At 39.2% G+C, this 24,233-nt stretch overlaps 1 protein-coding gene across 1 annotated transcript in view; it reads right to left on the reverse strand.

Annotated features, from left to right (window-relative positions):
• Nucleotides 1-22,450, reverse strand: part of LOC147610498 (uncharacterized) — a 54,197-nt gene extending 31,747 nt beyond the window's left edge. The window contains exons 1-4 of the mRNA XM_086786581.1: nucleotides 22,293-22,450; nucleotides 22,036-22,206; nucleotides 21,810-21,899; nucleotides 21,545-21,725 (exon numbers count right to left, since the gene is read on the reverse strand). Coding sequence (XP_086642707.1) covers nucleotides 21,545-21,725; nucleotides 21,810-21,899; nucleotides 22,036-22,206; nucleotides 22,293-22,450 — 600 coding nt within the window. The remainder of the gene's footprint in view (nucleotides 1-21,544; nucleotides 21,726-21,809; nucleotides 21,900-22,035; nucleotides 22,207-22,292) is intronic.
• Nucleotides 22,451-24,233: the final 1,783 nt, after the last annotated feature.

Consider the following 24,233-nt stretch of genomic DNA (forward strand, 5'->3'; position numbering starts at 1 on the left):
CCATGCCACCTTGGCCTTGGCTGGCCTCCCATCACTTCCAGCCTACAAGACGTTTTCGATCACATGTTGTACCCGGCCAATACATGCCCAAGAAAAGGCGCAACACGAGGTGATGTACCACATGGTGGCAAGAAGTACCTGGTTCATCACCACCACTCTACCTGCTAGGGATAGCCTCACCAAGCTCTAGTATAAAAGCTTCTTCTAAATACTTAGAAGAAGCAGAGCAAGCTACTGCTGAGGAGATATATCAATGCCAACCTGGCAATCGAGGTATCAAATTGGAGTGCCCCTTGGGATCCACTGGAAAGACTCAATTGGTCACCAAGTCGGGGTGGGTGTTGAGCTTACCCAAAAACTACATGATTTATGTGAGTTGATCTGCGCTCTTGATGTACGACTGAAAATCTCTGTGGCCTACGTGAATCTCTAGAGATTCCCAACATCTCTAGCAAGGCAGGCTGTTGTGTCATCTGCAAACTTTGAGTCCAGTAGCTCCTCTTGCGTGTGGAGGAGGGGGAGGCTCAATCCATGAATTCTTGTCTCCTAGGTGGAGAGGAAACTACTCATGGCCTTTGGGACAAATAGAAAGAGGCATGGTGCCAGAGGACAACCCTGTCGAACCAAGAAGGAATCTGTCGCTTTGGGCTCCCTGAATCGGAATCGACTATGCGATGCTGAATAAAGTCCTCAAACTCCATGAATCCACTCCATGGAGAAACCCTGCTAACTCATAATGCCCTCCAAAAAGCTTCAATCCACCCTCTCATAAGCTTTCTCAAAGTCTATGAGTAGCACAATGATGTCCTATTACCGCATCTTGGCCAAAGTTGTTACCTCCCAAAAGAAAAATATGTTGTCCAAAATGCTCCGATCCTAAACAAAACTAGTCTGAGTGTCATGGATCAAGTCTGGGAGAGAAGGCTGAAGTCACATGCTACTGATGGCCTTGGCCAAAATTTTATAGGCCATCCCTAGAAGGGTGCTGGGTCTCCACTGCCGGATCTCCAATCTATCGCCACCTTCCTTGGGAATCAAATGAATGAAGCCCTCCGTAAGCCTCTATGGCATGGCACCTGTGAGCATAATCTCATTGAAGGCATCACAAAGGCCACCTTCCATGAGGTCCCAATGGCGAAGAAAGAAAGAAACACAAAGCCCTTCTACCCTCGGCGTATTTGACCCTAGGTAATGCCTCCACTGCCTCCGCCAGCTTCTCTCAAGTGAAAGGGGGGTCAATAAGGAAGACCAAAGGGAGGGGGGAACCACCTCTCTCATGTTCCTCTAGACTCTCTTGGCATCCATCACCTAAAGAGGATAATGGGGCACCAGTGAGAAGAGATCGGAAGAAATCTGTGTGTGGCGAAGGCTCTCATGCGGGGGATTAGAAACAATAGCTTCATCCTAGCCATGCAACCAGTGAATACCGTCTCTCCTCCTATGGGGGCTAGCTATCTCAAAGAAATTTCTAGTAACTCTATCATCAGCCTCTGAGTCCAAAATGAAGCCCCGGCATGGCATCTATACTCCACCCTCCTCTCCTGAATGGACCAGTGGCAGCGATCTGACTCTCAATCCACGGGATGTCTAGGGAACTCTCCTGAAGATGTTGTAAAGAGGCTTTCCCCTCCTCATACTCTTTTGCTGCTCTCAGAATCCCTCCAATCTACTATGGGCTGCCTTGTGTAAGAAAATATTGATCTCCCCAAGGCCATCATCCAAAGTGCACACTCTAGCGCTTGAGAAAAAGTCCATTCCCACTAATATCTGCTCGATCTAGCTACAGATCTCGAAATCTTGAAAGAGGTTTTCTGGAATCCTAGAGCTCGCATGCATGTCATGCCTCAATGGATCCTCTAGGGTGTGAGATCCCCCTGTTCCCACCGAGCAACGGATTCGGGTACTAGCAGCGGAAGTAGCACTTCTCGCACGGGACAGGGGTCCCACATTCGGGGCCTCATCCACGGATATCCGGACAAGAGACTAATCCGTCGGTTTTTCCAAAACCGAACCCGGAAAAAACTTCCCTTACCCGGAAAGCACGGGCGATTCCACCAGGATAATTTTTTACTCTAACGTAGTCAAGATCATTACTGATCACGCTGATCCAACTGCACCTATAAAGATACTCGGTCGGATCAAGGAAGAAACTTGCACTTGGATCATTGGGATCAACGCTTTTTTCCCCATCAAGAGGCACAGCCGTTGATTCCTATCCATAGAACAATTACTATCCGGGACTTACTTCATCTATCGTAATAACAGAAATTGAGTCTCGGTTTACGGATCCATCAGTCCAGCCTAACCCCATCCGATCCCATGGGTTAGCCAACCGCCCAACCACTGTAGTGATGGGATCCAATTTGGAATTTGGTTAAGTTTTGTCCCGGGTACCAAGGAAGAGAGTTCCAAGGCCCCCTAGCCGGAAGTTCATGCAACATAAAATTAGGCACACCACTTACACACCCAATATGAAATTGCCTTTTTCTTATCATCAGCTAACTTTAAAACAATCCTTTAATGAAACCATAGTACCACTGATCACAATCTTCCAATTTATCCGGTTGATCCTCAAATTTCCCATCATTCCTTCATCAGAGTATCTATGGCATCATTGGCAACTAGAACGCTCACCACCTGTCCACTCAGAGGCCGTTTCCATAGTTCCTAGCCCATAATACTCGGCAATATAATCACTTATCAAGATGGACTCTCGTTGAAGATCAGCAAGCTCAACCAACAGATCCATATAAAAGAGCCATGGACTCATCCGTTGAGGACCAGCAAGGTCAGTCAACCAGATCCATGCCCGGTTTCACAAAACAACTCTTACTCCTTGTTCCAATATCTTCCTCGACGCACGCGTGGGTATCCTAGGCAACCCAGAGCCCGAGCACCGTATGGTCAGCACCCTCTAGGATCCTTCGCAGGTGACCTAGCGCTTCACTCATAGGCCGCTTCCTTGGTCCCTCATCCACCGTACCGGAAGCTCACCATTTTAATCGAACCGAGGCTGGTCAAGACCTCGGTCGACCTTGCTACGCGAGACGTCCTCCATTGACTCTCCGTCAGCAGTTGCAACTTTATCAGTTAGGTCTCCACGACCTTAATCACAAGACGGTCAAAATGCTTCCCCAGCATTCTTGACATAAAACAGCCATTTGCAAACAGCATTTACAAACAGTTTACAAATACAGTTTCTATATTAACTCTCATTTTTCCACATTATCCCTCATTAATCCACATTACTTATTCCACATTCCATTTATATGAGTACTCATCCAATCACCTCATTTTCCATCTCTTCACTTCAGATTCCTTCACATCACATATCATATATTCACATCCATATCCACATCCATACATCCACATCCACATCCACATTCACATCCATACATCCACATCTACATGCTTATCTCTATTTTCACATCTTCATTTATACATCCACATCCCATATCCACATTCATACATACACATCCATATCCACATCCATACATCCACATCCACATCCACATCCACATCCATACATCCACATCTACATGCTTACCTCCATTTTCACATCCTCATTTATTCATCCACATCCCATATCCACATTCATACATACACATCCATACATTCACATCTACATCCACATACATACATACATCCACATCCACATTCCACATTCACATCTATACATCCACATCTACATTCACATTCACATACATCCACATCCACATTCCCATACATCCACATCTATACATCCACATTCCACATTCACATCTATACATCCACATCTACATTCACATTCACATACTTCCACATCTACATTCACATTCACATACATGCACATCCCCATTCCCATTCACATCTATACATCCACATCTACATCCACATACATACATACATCCACATCCACATTCCACATTCACATCTATACATCCACATCTACATCCACATTCACATACATCCACATCCACATTCCACATTCACATCTATACATCCACATCTACATCCACATTCACATACATCCACATCCACATTCCCATTCACATCTATACATCCACATCCATTCACATCTATACATCTACATCTACATTCACATACATCCACATCCACATTCCCATTCACATCTATACATCCACATCCATTCACATCTATACATCCACATCTACATCCACATTCACATCTATGCATATACATCTTCATGTATATATCCATTTTCACGTTCATACATCCACACTCCCATCTCCACATCCACACATCCACATACATACATCCATTTTCACATTTCCATTTATATAACCCCATATACCTTCACATCTAATCTTTTACATCACATCCATTCTCGCCCTATCACAACCCATATACATCTTATCCTATCACATACACTTCTTACCTCATCCCCCCATACACATCTTAATTCATCTTATCACATCCTAACTTATTTCATAAGCATCTTATCACCTCTTATCACACCTCTTATCACATCCTATCACTTTCCATATGCATCTTATCAATTCTTATCACATCTCATACACCTCTTATCACATCTTATCACATTTCATATCTTTTTTAAAAAAAAAGAGAATTCTTTTATTTGATATAAGATTTCTCTACACATTTATTTATACATAAATTCCATTTAAGGAGACTAACACTTTCGAAATTAAAATCAATCTTTTATGCATCTTCTTATGCCTAAATTCAATTTGGTAGGAATTACACTTTTAGAATAAAAGAATTTCTCTTATGCATCTAAGTTATGCATAAAATCCATTTATAATGAAAATCACACTTTTAGTATAAAAAGAATATCTTTTATGCATACTTCTATGCATGAAATTCAACTATGCTAAAAGTAACACTTTTATAATAAAATATTCATCTCTTATACATACCTCTATGCATGAAATTCAATTATGCTAAAAGTAACACTTTTGATATAAAAATTTTCCTTTATGCATACTTCTATGCATGAAATAAAAATGGTAAAAATAACACTTTTGATATAAAAATTTATCCATTATGCATACTTCTATGCATGAAATAAAAATGGTAAAAATAACACTTTTGATATAAAAAAAATTATCCATTATGCATACTTCTATGCATGAAATAAAAATGGTAAAAATAACACTTTTGATATAAAACTTATCCTTTATGCATGATATTAAAATTCAATTTCTCCATGATTGTAATGAAATTCTTTCAATTAATCTAGGATGATAATTCCTAGAATATGGTAGGAAGTCCTCTTTTTATGCTTTGAATGAGATTATTTTATGCATAATTTTTATAAAAATTTTGCCATAGCTCCGCTGCTATGACTGATAAATCTCAATTTTTCTAAGGGATAAAGCTTATCATTAAGGAAATAATTAAAATGATTCTCTAATTGGATCCTCAATCCATAATGGATTGAATCATCAATATACATAAACTAAAAGCATAAGAAAAAGCCATTAATTTGGCCTCAAGCATAGCTTTATCTTGGGTTAAGGAAAAGCTTTATGAAAAGCTTGATTTGGATTGAGAATGGGTCATGAGTATGACCATTTCTTGAGTGAGAGAGAGAATTTACATAAGAATCATTAGAATTTGAACATAAATGAAAATTAACTTCAATAGCATTTATTAAATTATGTAACTCTTCACTACTATTCAAACTTCAATAGCATTTAAAAAAAACCATACCAATTAAACTTCTCAAGCTTGAGAGGGGTTGAGAAGAGAGAAACATTGAGAAATTATAGAAAGATCAATATTCACTAATTACCTTACAACTTGCTTGATTCTTTGTTCACGGTAGAGGCCCCCAACCAATCAATTGGTTAAGTATGTTGATGGAGCCACTAATGGGGATTGAAGAAAGAGGGAAGCTCCAAAAACTAGTGAATTATTAAATGAATTCACAGTTCTTGGCTTAGGTGGAGTAGAGTAACGATGCATAAACACTATATATTTTTCAACAAGGGGAAGGCTTCTATTTATAGGAAAAATTGAGCTCCTAACCAAACAAACTGATTCTAGAATTTTCTAAATCAGTTTGGTCAATTTTTGACCATTTTTAGGTCAGTTAAGCTAATTTTTTGGAACTAGACTTGAATGAGGAGAGAGGAGAGATGAAATATCTCAATTTTTATGAGTTTAAAACTCATTCAAGCATGTGAAATATGCACCTCCTTTAAAGAACTCCCCTTCCTTACATATGTCATATTTTTAATATTGCTCATAGTTTTTTTACTAATAAACCTTGTACATTTTCAACTCTTCATCTTATGTGAAATATGCACCTCCTTTAAAGAACTCCCCTTCCTTACATATGTCATACTTTTAATATTGCTCATAATTTTTTTACTAATAAACCTTGTACATTTTCAACTCTTCATCTTATGTGAAATATGCACCTCCTTTAAAGAACTCCTCTTCCTTACATATGTCATACTTTTAATATTGCTCATAATTTTTTACTAATAAACCTTGTACATTTTCAACTCTTCATCTTATGTGAAATATGCACCTCCTTTAAAGAACTCCCCTTCCTTACATATGTCATACTTTTAATATTGCTCATAATTTTTTACTAATAAACCTTGTACATTTTCAACTCTTCATCTTATGTGAGTATTTACTCATTTTTGGGTATCTTCTTTTTCAAATTGGATTTATCTCCTCCCTACACATGGATTGATGCTATTGGTCCATAGGAACCTTAATTGGACTATAATCCAAAAATTTCTGAAAATCTAGACCCTTAGACTAAGGTCTTTTATACACATTTCCAATTAATTCCAATTGCACATTGGAAAGTTCTTTTTGAATTTCTGTTTCAGGGAAACTTATTTTAATAAGCTGAGATAATTTTCTATCCAAAAATATTAAAAATCTGAATATTCTCTCTCTAGAATATTTTCTCTCTCTAGGTTAAAACAGTTAGAAACAAGTCTTTTATATTTCTGAAGAGGGATTGATTATAGAAGAAGATACTAGACATCAAAAAGGGTTTGGGGAAGGAATCTTACATTCTACCCCACTTAAAAAACGCGAGATGTCCTCATCTCGCACCTTGTGATAATTTCGCAAGATTCACGAATATGAGACTTAGAGAAAAATTTTAATCAAGATTAACCACCAAGATAAGTCTTAAAGAGAGCAAGATTCAAAATACGAACAAGATTTAAACTTTATTCATTCTCGGAACTTATACAGTAAGGATAGAGGAACTCTTTACACTTCCATAAGCCCGTCCATCATATGGTCACAAAAGCAGTCCTCACAAGCTGCACAAGTATAAGGTAACTCATCTATGGGAATGATTCTGTGGGTTATTGCTGCGCCTATCTCAGTGGTATGAGGTGTTCTAACAAAAGGACCTCTGAGAGGCAAGCCAAAAACGGGGTAAAGGCATATCTTCTCATGAGGACAAAAACACGCCAGTAAGAAGACCCGCTCAGAAAACCCAGGATGTCTTGATCTCATGACGCAGTAGTATCGGGGACCCAAACCCAAAGCTTCAATAACCATGGCCAGGCGGACATTGTTACGGAAGTGCTGCTGACCCCAGGGTGTTACCCTAGTTATGTCTTGATAGGTCCGCCATTTGGTCTGCACTACAGAAGTTCCCAAGTGAGGGAAAAGTGAGCGCTCATACTGTTCTATAAAATCCTTCTTCACAGACTCACTTGCGTCTTGAAGGTGAGGAATCATTATGGATAAAACTAATTCTTGTTGCCAAGCCATGAAGGAGATTAGGAAGAAAGGAGATCGATGGGAGTAAGATTACTGTGAGCGACAAGTAAAAGTTACGACTTATATAAAGGAAGGAGCTAGCGTAACTTAGAAGCCAACGGTAGCTTGCCACTGAAGTTTTACCGTCTTTCCATGATTTGGGTTTGGCACAATTTTCTATAGAAGGCATTAAGAACTTTGAGATGAGGAGATAAAAGAAGCTCGTAAGCTAAGTCACTTACTTTCTTTGAAGTCAGATAAGGCTCACAATATCTGGGGGATAACTTCTTAAACTCCCCAATAGATAAAGAACTTCTTTTGTGCCGTACTCGAACGAAGACCAAAACCTTGGTATCCAAAACACCGATTTTCACTTCTGAACTCATTGTTCTGAATCCTTAAAATAGCGTGACTCCTGAGAAGTATTCTAGGGAAAGGGTCTTCCTTTTTTTTAAACAGAATCTTTCTTTTATTTTTGAGAGGGAATAATTTTAAGATCAAAAAGGGAGATTCTTACTCCTGTATGCCTCGAAGGCTGGGGAGGAATCTTACATTCTACCCCACTTAAAAAAGTGCGAGATGTCCTCATCTCGCCAAGTAGAGGACAACTCTTTTTCTTAAGATCCAATTTATTCTAGGGTTCCTTATATTCTGGTCAACCCAACAGAATACAGGGATAAATATCCCTTATATAGAACTCATCATTAAATAAAGTCATTTCAGATCATATCATTCATATCTTTAACACGATAATGGTCCATCAGATCGAAATTTTTTTCTTTCTGAACATTCCTCCACGGGAATTTCAGTCAAGCAAGTTTTCAATTTGTCATCCCTTAACTTGATATACCGAGTCAAGTGTTAACAGTAGTACTTTGACAGCACAATCCACTAATCTCATAGTGATTTATTGAAATCATTATCATCATTTATCATTACAGGGACTCGTCCCATTCATCCTCATTGCGGTTTTGCTCAAGTTATTATATTTCAACTAAATTTCAAAAATCATCATTTTTCAATCAGAATCCCAATCAATTCATCAGTTCCCAAACAGAATTAAAAATCATATCAACCACATTCAAATTCATCATCTGGATAGCATTAACGCTTATAATTTCAAGTCTTAGATTTACTCGTATATACTGTCAGTAAAGAGCTGCAGTTATACTCTCGGTATATACGGATAGTCACGGCCCTTGGAATTATAAGGTAAATACCATCATGTCTAGGCCTCAAGCAAGTCAAGGATTCTATATAATTGCGGTACTTCCATCTGAAGACCCAATTACCAAATTACGAATTTCAATTTGAATATCAAATTGTATGAATTATATCACACAATTACAACCTTTTTGTGTTTCTTGATAAATTTCTGACCTATTTGTCTTCTCAATTGATCTTTATTAACCAAATGCTCTGATACCAACTGTGAGATCCCCCTGTTCCCACCGAGCAACGGATTCGGGTACTAGCAGCGGAAGTAGCACTTCTCGCACGGGACAGGGGTCCCACATTCGGGGCCTCATCCACGGATATCCGGACAAGAGACTAATCCGTCGGTTTTTCCAAAACCGAACCCGGAAAAAACTTCCCTTACCCGGAAAGCACGGGCGATTCCACCAGGATAATTTTTTACTCTAACGTAGTCAAGATCATTACTGATCACGCTGATCCAACTGCACCTATAAAGATACTCGGTCGGATCAAGGAAGAAACTTGCACTTGGATCATTGGGATCAACGCTTTTTTCCCCATCAAGAGGCACAGCCGTTGATTCCTATCCATAGAACAATTACTATCCGGGACTTACTTCATCTATCGTAATAACAGAAATTGAGTCTCGGTTTACGGATCCATCAGTCCAGCCTAACCCCATCCGATCCCATGGGTTAGCCAACCGCCCAACCACTGTAGTGATGGGATCCAATTTGGAATTTGGTTAAGTTTTGTCCCGGGTACCAAGGAAGAGAGTTCCAAGGCCCCCTAGCCGGAAGTTCATGCAACATAAAATTAGGCACACCACTTACACACCCAATATGAAATTGCCTTTTTCTTATCATCAGCTAACTTTAAAACAATCCTTTAATGAAACCATAGTACCACTGATCACAATCTTCCAATTTATCCGGTTGATCCTCAAATTTCCCATCATTCCTTCATCAGAGTATCTATGGCATCATTGGCAACTAGAACGCTCACCACCTGTCCACTCAGAGGCCGTTTCCATAGTTCCTAGCCCATAATACTCGGCAATATAATCACTTATCAAGATGGACTCTCGTTGAAGATCAGCAAGCTCAACCAACAGATCCATATAAAAGAGCCATGGACTCATCCGTTGAGGACCAGCAAGGTCAGTCAACCAGATCCATGCCCGGTTTCACAAAACAACTCTTACTCCTTGTTCCAATATCTTCCTCGACGCACGCGTGGGTATCCTAGGCAACCCAGAGCCCGAGCACCGTATGGTCAGCACCCTCTAGGATCCTTCGCAGGTGACCTAGCGCTTCACTCATAGGCCGCTTCCTTGGTCCCTCATCCACCGTACCGGAAGCTCACCATTTTAATCGAACCGAGGCTGGTCAAGACCTCGGTCGACCTTGCTACGCGAGACGTCCTCCATTGACTCTCCGTCAGCAGTTGCAACTTTATCAGTTAGGTCTCCACGACCTTAATCACAAGACGGTCAAAATGCTTCCCCAGCATTCTTGACATAAAACAGCCATTTGCAAACAGCATTTACAAACAGTTTACAAATACAGTTTCTATATTAACTCTCATTTTTCCACATTATCCCTCATTAATCCACATTACTTATTCCACATTCCATTTATATGAGTACTCATCCAATCACCTCATTTTCCATCTCTTCACTTCAGATTCCTTCACATCACATATCATATATTCACATCCATATCCACATCCATACATCCACATCCACATCCACATTCACATCCATACATCCACATCTACATGCTTATCTCTATTTTCACATCTTCATTTATACATCCACATCCCATATCCACATTCATACATACACATCCATATCCACATCCATACATCCACATCCACATCCACATCCACATCCATACATCCACATCTACATGCTTACCTCCATTTTCACATCCTCATTTATTCATCCACATCCCATATCCACATTCATACATACACATCCATACATTCACATCTACATCCACATACATACATACATCCACATCCACATTCCACATTCACATCTATACATCCACATCTACATTCACATTCACATACATCCACATCCACATTCCCATACATCCACATCTATACATCCACATTCCACATTCACATCTATACATCCACATCTACATTCACATTCACATACTTCCACATCTACATTCACATTCACATACATGCACATCCCCATTCCCATTCACATCTATACATCCACATCTACATCCACATACATACATACATCCACATCCACATTCCACATTCACATCTATACATCCACATCTACATCCACATTCACATACATCCACATCCACATTCCACATTCACATCTATACATCCACATCTACATCCACATTCACATACATCCACATCCACATTCCCATTCACATCTATACATCCACATCCATTCACATCTATACATCTACATCTACATTCACATACATCCACATCCACATTCCCATTCACATCTATACATCCACATCCATTCACATCTATACATCCACATCTACATCCACATTCACATCTATGCATATACATCTTCATGTATATATCCATTTTCACGTTCATACATCCACACTCCCATCTCCACATCCACACATCCACATACATACATCCATTTTCACATTTCCATTTATATAACCCCATATACCTTCACATCTAATCTTTTACATCACATCCATTCTCGCCCTATCACAACCCATATACATCTTATCCTATCACATACACTTCTTACCTCATCCCCCCATACACATCTTAATTCATCTTATCACATCCTAACTTATTTCATAAGCATCTTATCACCTCTTATCACACCTCTTATCACATCCTATCACTTTCCATATGCATCTTATCAATTCTTATCACATCTCATACACCTCTTATCACATCTTATCACATTTCATATCTTTTTAAAAAAAAAAGAGAATTCTTTTATTTGATATAAGATTTCTCTACACATTTATTTATACATAAATTCCATTTAAGGAGACTAACACTTTCGAAATTAAAATCAATCTTTTATGCATCTTCTTATGCCTAAATTCAATTTGGTAGGAATTACACTTTTAGAATAAAAGAATTTCTCTTATGCATCTAAGTTATGCATAAAATCCATTTATAATGAAAATCACACTTTTAGTATAAAAAGAATATCTTTTATGCATACTTCTATGCATGAAATTCAACTATGCTAAAAGTAACACTTTTATAATAAAATATTCATCTCTTATACATACCTCTATGCATGAAATTCAATTATGCTAAAAGTAACACTTTTGATATAAAAATTTTCCTTTATGCATACTTCTATGCATGAAATAAAAATGGTAAAAATAACACTTTTGATATAAAAATTTATCCATTATGCATACTTCTATGCATGAAATAAAAATGGTAAAAATAACACTTTTGATATAAAAAAAATTATCCATTATGCATACTTCTATGCATGAAATAAAAATGGTAAAAATAACACTTTTGATATAAAACTTATCCTTTATGCATGATATTAAAATTCAATTTCTCCATGATTGTAATGAAATTCTTTCAATTAATCTAGGATGATAATTCCTAGAATATGGTAGGAAGTCCTCTTTTTATGCTTTGAATGAGATTATTTTATGCATAATTTTTATAAAAATTTTGCCATAGCTCCGCTGCTATGACTGATAAATCTCAATTTTTCTAAGGGATAAAGCTTATCATTAAGGAAATAATTAAAATGATTCTCTAATTGGATCCTCAATCCATAATGGATTGAATCATCAATATACATAAACTAAAAGCATAAGAAAAAGCCATTAATTTGGCCTCAAGCATAGCTTTATCTTGGGTTAAGGAAAAGCTTTATGAAAAGCTTGATTTGGATTGAGAATGGGTCATGAGTATGACCATTTCTTGAGTGAGAGAGAGAATTTACATAAGAATCATTAGAATTTGAACATAAATGAAAATTAACTTCAATAGCATTTATTAAATTATGTAACTCTTCACTACTATTCAAACTTCAATAGCATTTAAAAAAAACCATACCAATTAAACTTCTCAAGCTTGAGAGGGGTTGAGAAGAGAGAAACATTGAGAAATTATAGAAAGATCAATATTCACTAATTACCTTACAACTTGCTTGATTCTTTGTTCACGGTAGAGGCCCCCAACCAATCAATTGGTTAAGTATGTTGATGGAGCCACTAATGGGGATTGAAGAAAGAGGGAAGCTCCAAAAACTAGTGAATTATTAAATGAATTCACAGTTCTTGGCTTAGGTGGAGTAGAGTAACGATGCATAAACACTATATATTTTTCAACAAGGGGAAGGCTTCTATTTATAGGAAAAATTGAGCTCCTAACCAAACAAACTGATTCTAGAATTTTCTAAATCAGTTTGGTCAATTTTTGACCATTTTTAGGTCAGTTAAGCTAATTTTTTGGAACTAGACTTGAATGAGGAGAGAGGAGAGATGAAATATCTCAATTTTTATGAGTTTAAAACTCATTCAAGCATGTGAAATATGCACCTCCTTTAAAGAACTCCCCTTCCTTACATATGTCATATTTTTAATATTGCTCATAGTTTTTTTACTAATAAACCTTGTACATTTTCAACTCTTCATCTTATGTGAAATATGCACCTCCTTTAAAGAACTCCCCTTCCTTACATATGTCATACTTTTAATATTGCTCATAATTTTTTTACTAATAAACCTTGTACATTTTCAACTCTTCATCTTATGTGAAATATGCACCTCCTTTAAAGAACTCCTCTTCCTTACATATGTCATACTTTTAATATTGCTCATAATTTTTTACTAATAAACCTTGTACATTTTCAACTCTTCATCTTATGTGAAATATGCACCTCCTTTAAAGAACTCCCCTTCCTTACATATGTCATACTTTTAATATTGCTCATAATTTTTTACTAATAAACCTTGTACATTTTCAACTCTTCATCTTATGTGAGTATTTACTCATTTTTGGGTATCTTCTTTTTCAAATTGGATTTATCTCCTCCCTACACATGGATTGATGCTATTGGTCCATAGGAACCTTAATTGGACCATAATCCAAAAATTTCTGAAAATCTAGACCCTTAGACTAAGGTCTTTTATACACATTTCCAATTAATTCCAATTGCACATTGGAAAGTTCTTTTTGAATTTCTGTTTCAGGGAAACTTATTTTAATAAGCTGAGATAATTTTCTATCCAAAAATATTAAAAATCTGAATATTCTCTCTCTAGAATATTTTCTCTCTCTAGGTTAAAACAGTTAGAAACAAGTCTTTTATATTTCTGAAGAGGGATTGATTATAGAAGAAGATACTAGACATCAAAAAGGGTTTGGGGAAGGAATCTTACATTAAGATTAACCACCAAGATAAGTCTTAAAGAGAGCAAGATTCAAAATACGAACAAGATTTAAACTTTATTCATTCTCGGAACTTATACAGTAAGGATAGAGGAACTCTTTACACTTCCATAAGCCCGTCCATCATATGGTCACAAAAGCAGTCCTCACAAGCTGCACAAGTATAAGGTAACTCATCTATGGGAATGATTCTGTGGGTTATTGCTGCGCCTATCTCAGTGGTATGAGGTGTTCTAACAAAAGGACCTCTGAGAGGCAAGCCAAAAACGGGGTAAAGGCATATCTTCTCATGAGGACAAAAACACGCCAGTAAGAAGACCCGCTCAGAAAACCCAGGATGTCTTGATCTCATGACGCAGTAGTATCGGGGACCCAAACCCAAAGCTTCAATAACCATGGCCAGGCGGACATTGTTACGGAAGTGCTGCTGACCCCAGGGTGTTACCCTAGTTATGTCTTGATAGGTCCGCCATTTGGTCTGCACTACAGAAGTTCCCAAGTGAGGGAAAAGTGAGCGCTCATACTGTTCTATAAAATCCTTCTTCACAGACTCACTTGCGTCTTGAAGGTGAGGAATCATTATGGATAAAACTAATTCTTGTTGCCAAGCCATGAAGGAGATTAGGAAGAAAGGAGATCGATGGGAGTAAGATTACTGTGAGCGACAAGTAAAAGTTACGACTTATATAAAGGAAGGAGCTAGCGTAACTTAGAAGCCAACGGTAGCTTGCCACTGAAGTTTTACCGTCTTTCCATGATTTGGGTTTGGCACAATTTTCTATAGAAGGCATTAAGAACTTTGAGATGAGGAGATAAAAGAAGCTCGTAAGCTAAGTCACTTACTTTCTTTGAAGTCAGATAAGGCTCACAATATCTGGGGGATAACTTCTTAAACTCCCCAATAGATAAAGAACTTCTTTTGTGCCGTACTCGAACGAAGACCAAAACCTTGGTATCCAAAACACCGATTTTCACTTCTGAACTCATTGTTCTGAATCCTTAAAATAGCGTGACTCCTGAGAAGTATTCTAGGGAAAGGGTCTTCCTTTTTTTTAAACAGAATCTTTCTTTTATTTTTGAGAGGGAATAATTTTAAGATCAAAAAGGGAGATTCTTACTCCTGTATGCCTCGAAGGCTGGGGAGGAATCTTACATAGGGACAGAATAACTTGGGCACGATCTGAAAATGTATTGCCTACCAGAATCCCAACCATGCCCATGGCTACAAGCCCACTCAACGACATAAAACCTGTCTAGCCGAGAGTGGTTGGGGATAGTGCTTGGCCTATACGATAGAGAGAAGCTGACTCCCAAGGCTACACCCAAACTTTGGAAGATGCCAAGGGTTGTGTGTCTCCTAAGAATTCATTAGGAACTCAATGGAGTCTTTTTGGGCCCTTTTATTTGCCATTGCCTAATGGAGGTGATTAAGAAATAGACAAATAGGGAGATTACATGTGGACTGAAACCAATGGTTTGTAAGAGCCTAGAAGGTAGTGGTCAAACTTAGAATAATAGGCTAAATAGGCTCTTTTTTAATTTTTAAAATCACCTAAAACTCAAAAAATTTATACATATATGAATTTTTCCTCTATTTTTTATAGAAAAGGATAGCTGCAGCCATCATTAAGTAAGGTCTCTAAAGTGATAGAGGCCCAAAAATGAGCTCCCATCATTATCTTGCATTCAATGCACATTCCCCTTCACTTTCCACTATCCCTCTCTCCCATCTTCCCTCCAAAACGCTCTCTCTTCCCCCTTTCTCATAGCAAGGCGTTTTTCACTCTCTAGACTACTTCTTTTAGCTATCTACCTCTTGATCTACCTCTCTCTTCACTCACAAACCTAGATCTATAGCTATGGAAGCTTGATCTGCAACCTCCTCTCAGAAGCTATGGAAGTTTGATCCTCACTTAGATTTCCTTACTTCATCCTTCTACCTTGTCCAACCTCTTTTTACAGAGTGTAACAGCAGAGCCAAGCTATGGAAGCTTGATCTGCAACCTCCTCTCAAAAGCTATGGAAGTTTGATCCTCACTTACACTTCCTTACTTCATCCTTCTACCTTGTCCAACCTCCTTTTACAGAGTGTAACAACAGAGCCAAGCTATGGAAGCTTGAGTTACAAATACTTTGGCTTTCATAATCTTACTCAGTGTCTCCTCTCACCCCCTCTAATATCCTCTTTCAAAGTGCAGTAATAGAACAGCCAAGCCCTTGAACTTGCTCTACAACTCCTTCTCTTATGTACGTCTCCCTAGTCTAAGTTTTTTCCTCACCATTCTATTTTCCTTTGCCATCAAGGTTTATAATCTCCCTAATATATATATCTGATGTCTTCTTCTAAAGCTCTCCGATCAATATTCAATCTCTCTCTTGTAGCAGTGGTCAAGATGAGGATGGGCACTGGAACATCAAACAGTACGAGAAGTGGAATTGGATTACGATGCAGCCTAGTACAAGAGGAACCCACGAGGTGTCAAAGCGATACGTTGATATACAAAGTCACCATTGGAAAGGGCGGATATTGGAGCTCAAACAAGATCGTGATGGAAAAAAGCTAGCCAAGGTCCAACATGTTTACAAGGCAACAGAGCTGACACTAGCAGACCATGACCAACGTTAACGATTTCCTACAAATTGTAAGTCATTTCACCACTTTATATTCTTGTTTTTAAATCAATTGTGTGCTAATAATGGTATACTCAGCACTGCTTTGATTATTCTTGGATTCCTCTGCGTAGATATTTTTCCCTCAAACTATAGTGAGTGGGAGCCTATGGAGGCAATTTCAGGAACCTTTGAAGCATACCATGTGGAGCTTGGTAGTTTAATCTTTGGAGGGTGTCCAGCTGCACAACTTCTTGCACGAAACATCTTCTTCTATGAGGATACATATGTGGTTCCCACGATAGCAAATGGTACTGGAAAATTAGTTCCAGAACCTACACCAAATCTCACATGTATTGAATGGCCAATTCCAGACAATGCTTCAGTGGCCATGGCTTGTTTGCAGATCGAAAGCAAGGTGCAAAATGCTATGAAGTGCACATATGGATCTCACAAAGCAACCATAACCTGCTTCATACCTCTACACCTCTTTGTGTACATCTGTTCTGTACAAGTGACACACATCGCACCCCAACTTTATGGATTGCAAAGGGGGAGAGAGCTCTCACTTGTTTCTTATCACCTGCATAGGATAAAAAAGTTGTTCAACACAATGGAGACACCATCAAATGCGGAGTAATAGTTGAGAAGGTTGTGATGTGCTACCATATTGCCAAGCAACAGTTGTCCATTGCGTTTCCTTACAGGCGATGGAAGCTTGCAAATGGAGAATGTGAGGCGTTAGACTCCGACACAACCTCTACAGAACAGGGTGTGCTACATATATCCATGCAAGGTGGGGATGTAGAAGATGTTGCTGTGAATGATGACTGGTCCCTTGCCAACTTACGTGACTACTTAGTCCTCCGATTCTCACTGAGTGGTGATTTTGCTTTGATAATCAATGGAAGAGTAGTGCGCAATAGGAAGGAACGATCTTTTCTTTGTAGAGAAATTACTTTCCCTGGCTGTTGTGTAGTGGCTATGTAGCTATCAAACAACCACTGGATATGTAATCTTGGATTGAAGTAAATACAATTTCAATTTTTTTGCCTCACTGTCTTATTAAGGTTTTTCAATTGTCTTGTTCAAGTTTTATTTTTTTGTGATAGTGTAAGGTTGGTCACACAAGCATCTGTGGCTTGAGCCACTAGTAAATTAGAAATGACCTTGTGATGGAAGGATACGTTCTTGCTTTCGCATACCATTTTTTTTAAAAAATTTGTACTTAAAAATTTTAAAAGTTTTTAAAAATTTTATAACAAGGTCGCCCATTTATAAACGATACTTTACTCATTTTCATCAATTGACAATTACCATTCTCTCTTAACACTTGCTCTCAATTTCGCACACCTTTCTGTATCACACACTCTCTCTTTCTTGCAATCACTCATAGTCATGGCACCTCTACTTAACGCACTTATTGCACAGCTAGGAAAGCTTGAGCTACTTCATAGGGTTGACGAGATCGTCCCTATGTTTGAGGGAGCAATTGATGTGCGTGCAACAATGCATCTACACGCAGATGCTTTTACAGATGTCATTGAGTATATGGATCAACACATGAGCACGTACTCCATCATGTTTGAGGGTGATGAGGGCCTATGGGTTCCAGTTGACCTCATCAAGTACATATTCAGGGAAGACAAGAATTTTAGATTCCGCCTATCAAGGTTTTTTAAATCCCTCACAGAAAAGGACTACAGGAATGAGGAGGAAGACTTGCTCTTGGATCTACAAATGGGCAACATCGGCACTTCTTTCATGAGCTGGGACATGGTTTTGGTCCTTCTGTTACAAGAGGGTGTGGCAAGGAAAAAGAAAAGGGAAAAGCAAAGCTAATGGAGCATGTCCAAGAGCCCATGCTAAGGAAGAGAATGTTACAGAACAATGGGAGGCCTCAATGGCATTGGTGGCTCTACAAGAGAATGTCCCCGAGGAGGTTCCGGACCTACTTCTAGAGGGCGATGAAGTACTTGAGGAGGTCCCAGACCTTGTTGTCATGTCTTTGCATCCAATCATTATTGATGGGAAAGAATTTTTATTTCTGGATGACATTGCCAAGACACTCGGGTTTCGCGAGGATGAGGCACTGTCTATTATTGCCATGAATGCTGGGGGTCAAGACAAAGCATTAGGAAAATTCTGGACTCAAAAGAGGGCTGTTTCAACAATAATATAATAATAGACACATAGATTGAGTGACATGTAATCTACAAACGAGATTCACCGGTGGTGGGACCTCTGTACAAACCCACCCAAAACGTGGAGAAACTCTTATCTTCATGAAATATTAAAAAAAACCATCACCTTAACTTAAAATATTTAAAACCGTTTTTTTGTCAGAAACTAACACAATAAAAGAATGTTTTCCACATTCCTGTGTTAGACGTGGAGCACTAAAAAATTCTTTCCACCACCCCTAGAACTAATGAAGCTTGAATGCTTGGAATAGATAGATACACATTCTCCCGGTTATTCCCTCAACTTGGTTCCACTTTTGAATCTTGAAACATCTTTGGCGCCCAAAAAGAACACACCGTCCCTCATTTCATCCTCCCTCCTTGATCCACAAAAGCGGTTAGCCCAGTCATCCACTTTCTGCTACTTCTTCTTTCTCATACGTCTGTTATTCTATCATGGCACCCGAAAGTGGACTGAAACGAGCAAGGAGCAGTATCTCATCTGTTGTGTTGTATAACATAAAAGACGAGAACGAAGAATGGATTCCCCAAGTATACAGGAAGTACTCTTGGGTCACTATGCAGCCAGGAAAACAAGGCCACTACCGAGTGAAGGGAAAGGCATCTGAAGACTTGGCCAAACATTGGAAAGGAAGGATCCTTGACTTTAAGATGGCACCAGGAGGGAAAACTGTCAAAGAAGTGTTGATCCAGCATGTATTCATGCAAAAAGAGATTAACGTGGGACCATTGGAAGGACTTCCAAGACACAGACCACATTGTAAGTGCTTGTGTTTTGTATTTCAACGTTGCAAATAAGGTGATTGATATACATTTTTCTGCCTTGCACAGATTTGTACCCATCCAACCTTCAGGAGTGGGAGCCTGCACAATGCTTGACGGGGTTCTTGAATGTCGTACATGGTGAGGTGGGGGAACTTCAATATGAAGGTCGTGCACCAAGTGATCTCGCAAGAAGTAGAACATATTTCTATGACTCATTTTATACCTTGCCCACTCAATCGAGTCGACATGGAAAGTTGGAACGTATTCCGTTGCCCGCACTTGATAGTCCGGAGTGGCCATTGCTTGACACAGAAGTGATAGAGTCATACAGGACCAAAATGTTTAATGATATTAAATGTGCTATGAAGCCTAGCATTGGTGCAAGAAATGTGCACTTAAGTTTGTTTGTTCCAATTGCATGCTTTGTTCATTTATTTTCTGATTGTAAACAATTGAGAAAAACTAGAACAACTTTTGTGTGCAAAGATGTAGATGAAGTCTGGCTTGATCATTTGTTTGACAAAGGTTGGAGAGTGAAATCATCAAAGGGAGATGATTTGATCGAATGTCGATTGAACACCTCCGACATTGCATTTCGGTGAGTGTTAAAACATTAAAATGTATTTTTGTGAAACAGTTACAACGCTTATTTGATTATTCTCCGAAAATTATCCTAATGATATTTTGGAATCAGATACTATATTGCCAGGCAACATCTGTGCATGTCATTTACTTATAGAAGGTGGCGATGGATCAACAACAACTGGGAAAGCATGGACCAAGATACAAGAGATGGCAGCCACTCTTGCTTGATAGATATAGTTATGATTCGACAGGGTCACCCATCTTTGACATTGGAAGTGGAAGAGAATTGGACTCTTGAATATGTTAGGAAGGAATTAGAAGTAGCTATTCAGAATCCTCCAGATCAATTTTGCTTCAAGCTCGATGGTCGGAAGCACAGTAAAAGAAGAGAGCATCAGATCATTTGTAAAGATGTTGCAGCCCCACATGAATTGGAGGCACTAGAAGATATATGATGTGACCATGTATACGGTGACAATGTATTTTCCATATGCAATAAACTTATCTATTCAGAACATTGCTTTTGTAATGCTTTATTGTTTAAAACAATGTAATGAAGGCAAGAATTCCCCAATTGAATTTTTATGTACACAAAAAAAGGCTTAAAGTAAGAAAGCAAGCAGTGAAGGAACACAGTAGCAAATTTGATCCTCTGATTTTCAAATGATAAGTGTATTTACATTTGATGTTCTCCCTCCAATACATGTATAGCTGCATATTTACGAACGTACATTTGTTGGAAGAAGGAAAAAACTATTTATGGCTGGAACCCATAGGTATCGGCTTCAGGATGCAGCCAGGGCTCTTCTCCTAAGTATGGAGCCCATGAAAGAGGCTCGGACGGGCCTATCCCCCCTCGTGGATTGGGCGGGATGAAGTCCACTGGCCCGTCTGGAGGCATAACTTCAGCGACCTCGATCAATTTCGCAATCGTTTCCTCCCTAAACGTTTGGACGTCTAGGTCCACGTAGCGAGACATTGATGGAAACTGCCATCACAATTCATCAAGGCATAAATAAGATCAACATGACAATATATAAGAAGATAAACAAGCGCACAAAATGCGTATGGGAGCTGAAAATGCTTACATCCTCTGAAGGGAGCTGAAAAATGCTTCGTAGCAGCAACATTGCATTAAGTGCAACCCTCCACCCACAGCTGTAGCCATCTTCTTGTTTGGGGACACTAACCCTACGGATGGTCGATCGATCCAGGGTGTCGATGTCCATGCTGAGGCTCTCGTAAGCTGCCATTAGTTTCCTGACTCCACTGTAAACAGAGACCAATCATTATCCTGATCAATCCGGACTTCTAACTCAAACAATAATATGTATCTTAATGATTTTTACTTACAGCAAAACATTTCCATGGACACCAGATGTCGAATTTGCAAGGTAAATGACATTTTCTTGCACGTCGACTAGTAGAAGACTCCAATGGGAACTGCACAATAGAATTCTATTAGTTTCAATCCAAAGGAAGCACTACATAACTCGTGTACGGTGATTCCTATAAACATCATGCGAGAGAGAGAGAGAGAGAGAGAGAGAGAGAGAGAGAGAGAGAGAGAGAAACTCACTTTTCATGATATGCCAAAAAAAATACTCGGGCATCGTCCAGCTGGACCTCCCGAAACCAGTTCAGCACATCGAGGTACGGAACTGCCTCTACTACCAACAGTGTTGAGACCAGTGAATCAATCTGGAACACTCGTTGCTGTACATCCTCGGGCAATAGCGAAATAACAAAACTTCACAAGGAAACATATCAAGAGTGAGGCATCAACTTTAAGAGCCAAGAATGAAAAATTGTGGGAGGACAGAGAAAAGCGTATACCTTAAAACACATCTGAGCACTTTGTCGTTGACTTCAGTTTTGGGATCAAACAAAATGTTGATTTCTTCAGCATGAATCGGGAAATAACATCTATGCCCTCTAATATTAAAGGGTACATAGAACTCCGGCAACAAAAATTGCAGCGCCTCCCGATTCATGGCGTGGAGTGCTCGAACATTTTCCCTTTTGGTTTGCAATGCAAGCATTGCAGCTTGATGTTCCCTTTGAGCGCTTGTCATTAAATTTGCCCGAGTCTGATGCTCATGATCTGGACCTCCCTCGGTCACCTCTTCAATTCTCACTTTTTGTACAGGCCGGACATCCAAAATTTGTAACATTCGTTCATCAGTAAACGTAACTGGTCTAAGTGACTTATCGTATCTGAAACGAAGGGCTATTAGGCTGAAAAAATCTTTGTCCATTACTGTCACCCTGTGTGCGTGGGCAGCAAGAACGTAACTATCCAAAAAAAATTCGATCATCCAATCTTCTGTGGCCTCTTGCAAGCAAAACAAGGCCGATGCCTTCCACCTAAACAAAATTCCATTCTGCTCACAAATTCTCCTGGCAAGCCTCTGGAAAGGCAATCTGGGAATAGCAGCTGTCGGGTGCTTCATAAACTTTTTGATTTCTCGCAGGGCTGCCGAATGCTCTGCGAAACGCCTGAGTCTTGGCTGCGTTTTGGACAATCGGGAAGGACTGCTTGATTTTCTTGATCTTGAGGCTTTCAGAACGCCCATCTTCTTCCCAGTAGATGAGGGAGCTGCATTATCAATGGGTCTAGCTGTATGCCTTACACGAGCCATCTGAAAACGCAAGAAAAAGCAGAAAACTTTGCTATTCAGTAGTACACGATTAACAATTCACCATAAAGCGAGAGAGGGGGGCCAAGAAAGCAATATGCACTTCCTCGCGTTATGGTGAATCCATTCACCATAACGAGAGATGAAGGTCCACAGAAACACAATAATTTTTCTCGCATTATGGTGAATTCATTGACAACAATAAGAGGCGGATTATCGTGCATTCTTTGAGCTTCGATCTTGCGTTAAAGTGATTTGATTCACTATAACGCGAGACTAAGAGCCAGTCAAATCAAAACAATCCTCCTCGCGTTATAGTGAATCGATCTACTACAACGGGAGGAGGGTTCTCCCGAATTTCTTACCTTTCCGTCTAGCAGTTTGGTGAGTCGATTCACCATAACACATAGAGCAGTATTGAGATTCTAATGACTCGTCGTCTGCTTTACGCTGAATCGAATCACCATGACGGAGGGCAAACAGTCGAAGAGAAAACAACGGCAGGGGCAAACAGTCGAAGGAAAAACGAAACAATCAAGTATTATACAAGAAACACAAAACAATCAAGTAATACACTTTCATCACATTCTATGAGTGGGAATGGATGGAGACTGTCGTGTAGGAGGTGATTTAATTGACACCAATAAGAGGTGGATTATCGTGAATCCTTTGCCCTTTGGTCATGCGTTATGGTGAATTCACCATAACGCGACTCTAAGGGCCAGTCAAAGCAAAACAATCCTCCTCGCGTTATAGTGAATCGATTTTCGCGAATCTCTTACGTTTGCCTTCTCCCTTGGTGATTCGATCCACCATAAGACATGGAGCTTATTGAGATTCTAATGGCCCGTCGTGTGCTTTAAGGTGAATCGAGTCACCACCGCAGAAGGCAAACAGTCGAAGAATAAACAATGGCACAGGGCAAACAGTCGAAGAAAAAACAGAACAAACAAGCAATATACAAGAAACTTACAAAACAATCAAGTATTATACAAAAACTTACATTTCTTGCGTGTGAATGGATGGAGACTGTCGTGCAGGTGTTGGAAAGTCGGTTCAGTACTGTGGCGGTAGTCGGAAGTCAGCTGGAGGCAAGCAGGAGGACGGACAAGGCAAAATCGATAAGAGGACGAAAAGG

This window comes from Cibotium barometz, chromosome 49, assembly GCF_041138505.1.
Source record: "Cibotium barometz isolate CiBa-2024 chromosome 49, ASM4113850v1, whole genome shotgun sequence".
Taxonomy (NCBI): domain Eukaryota; kingdom Viridiplantae; phylum Streptophyta; class Polypodiopsida; order Cyatheales; family Cibotiaceae; genus Cibotium; species Cibotium barometz.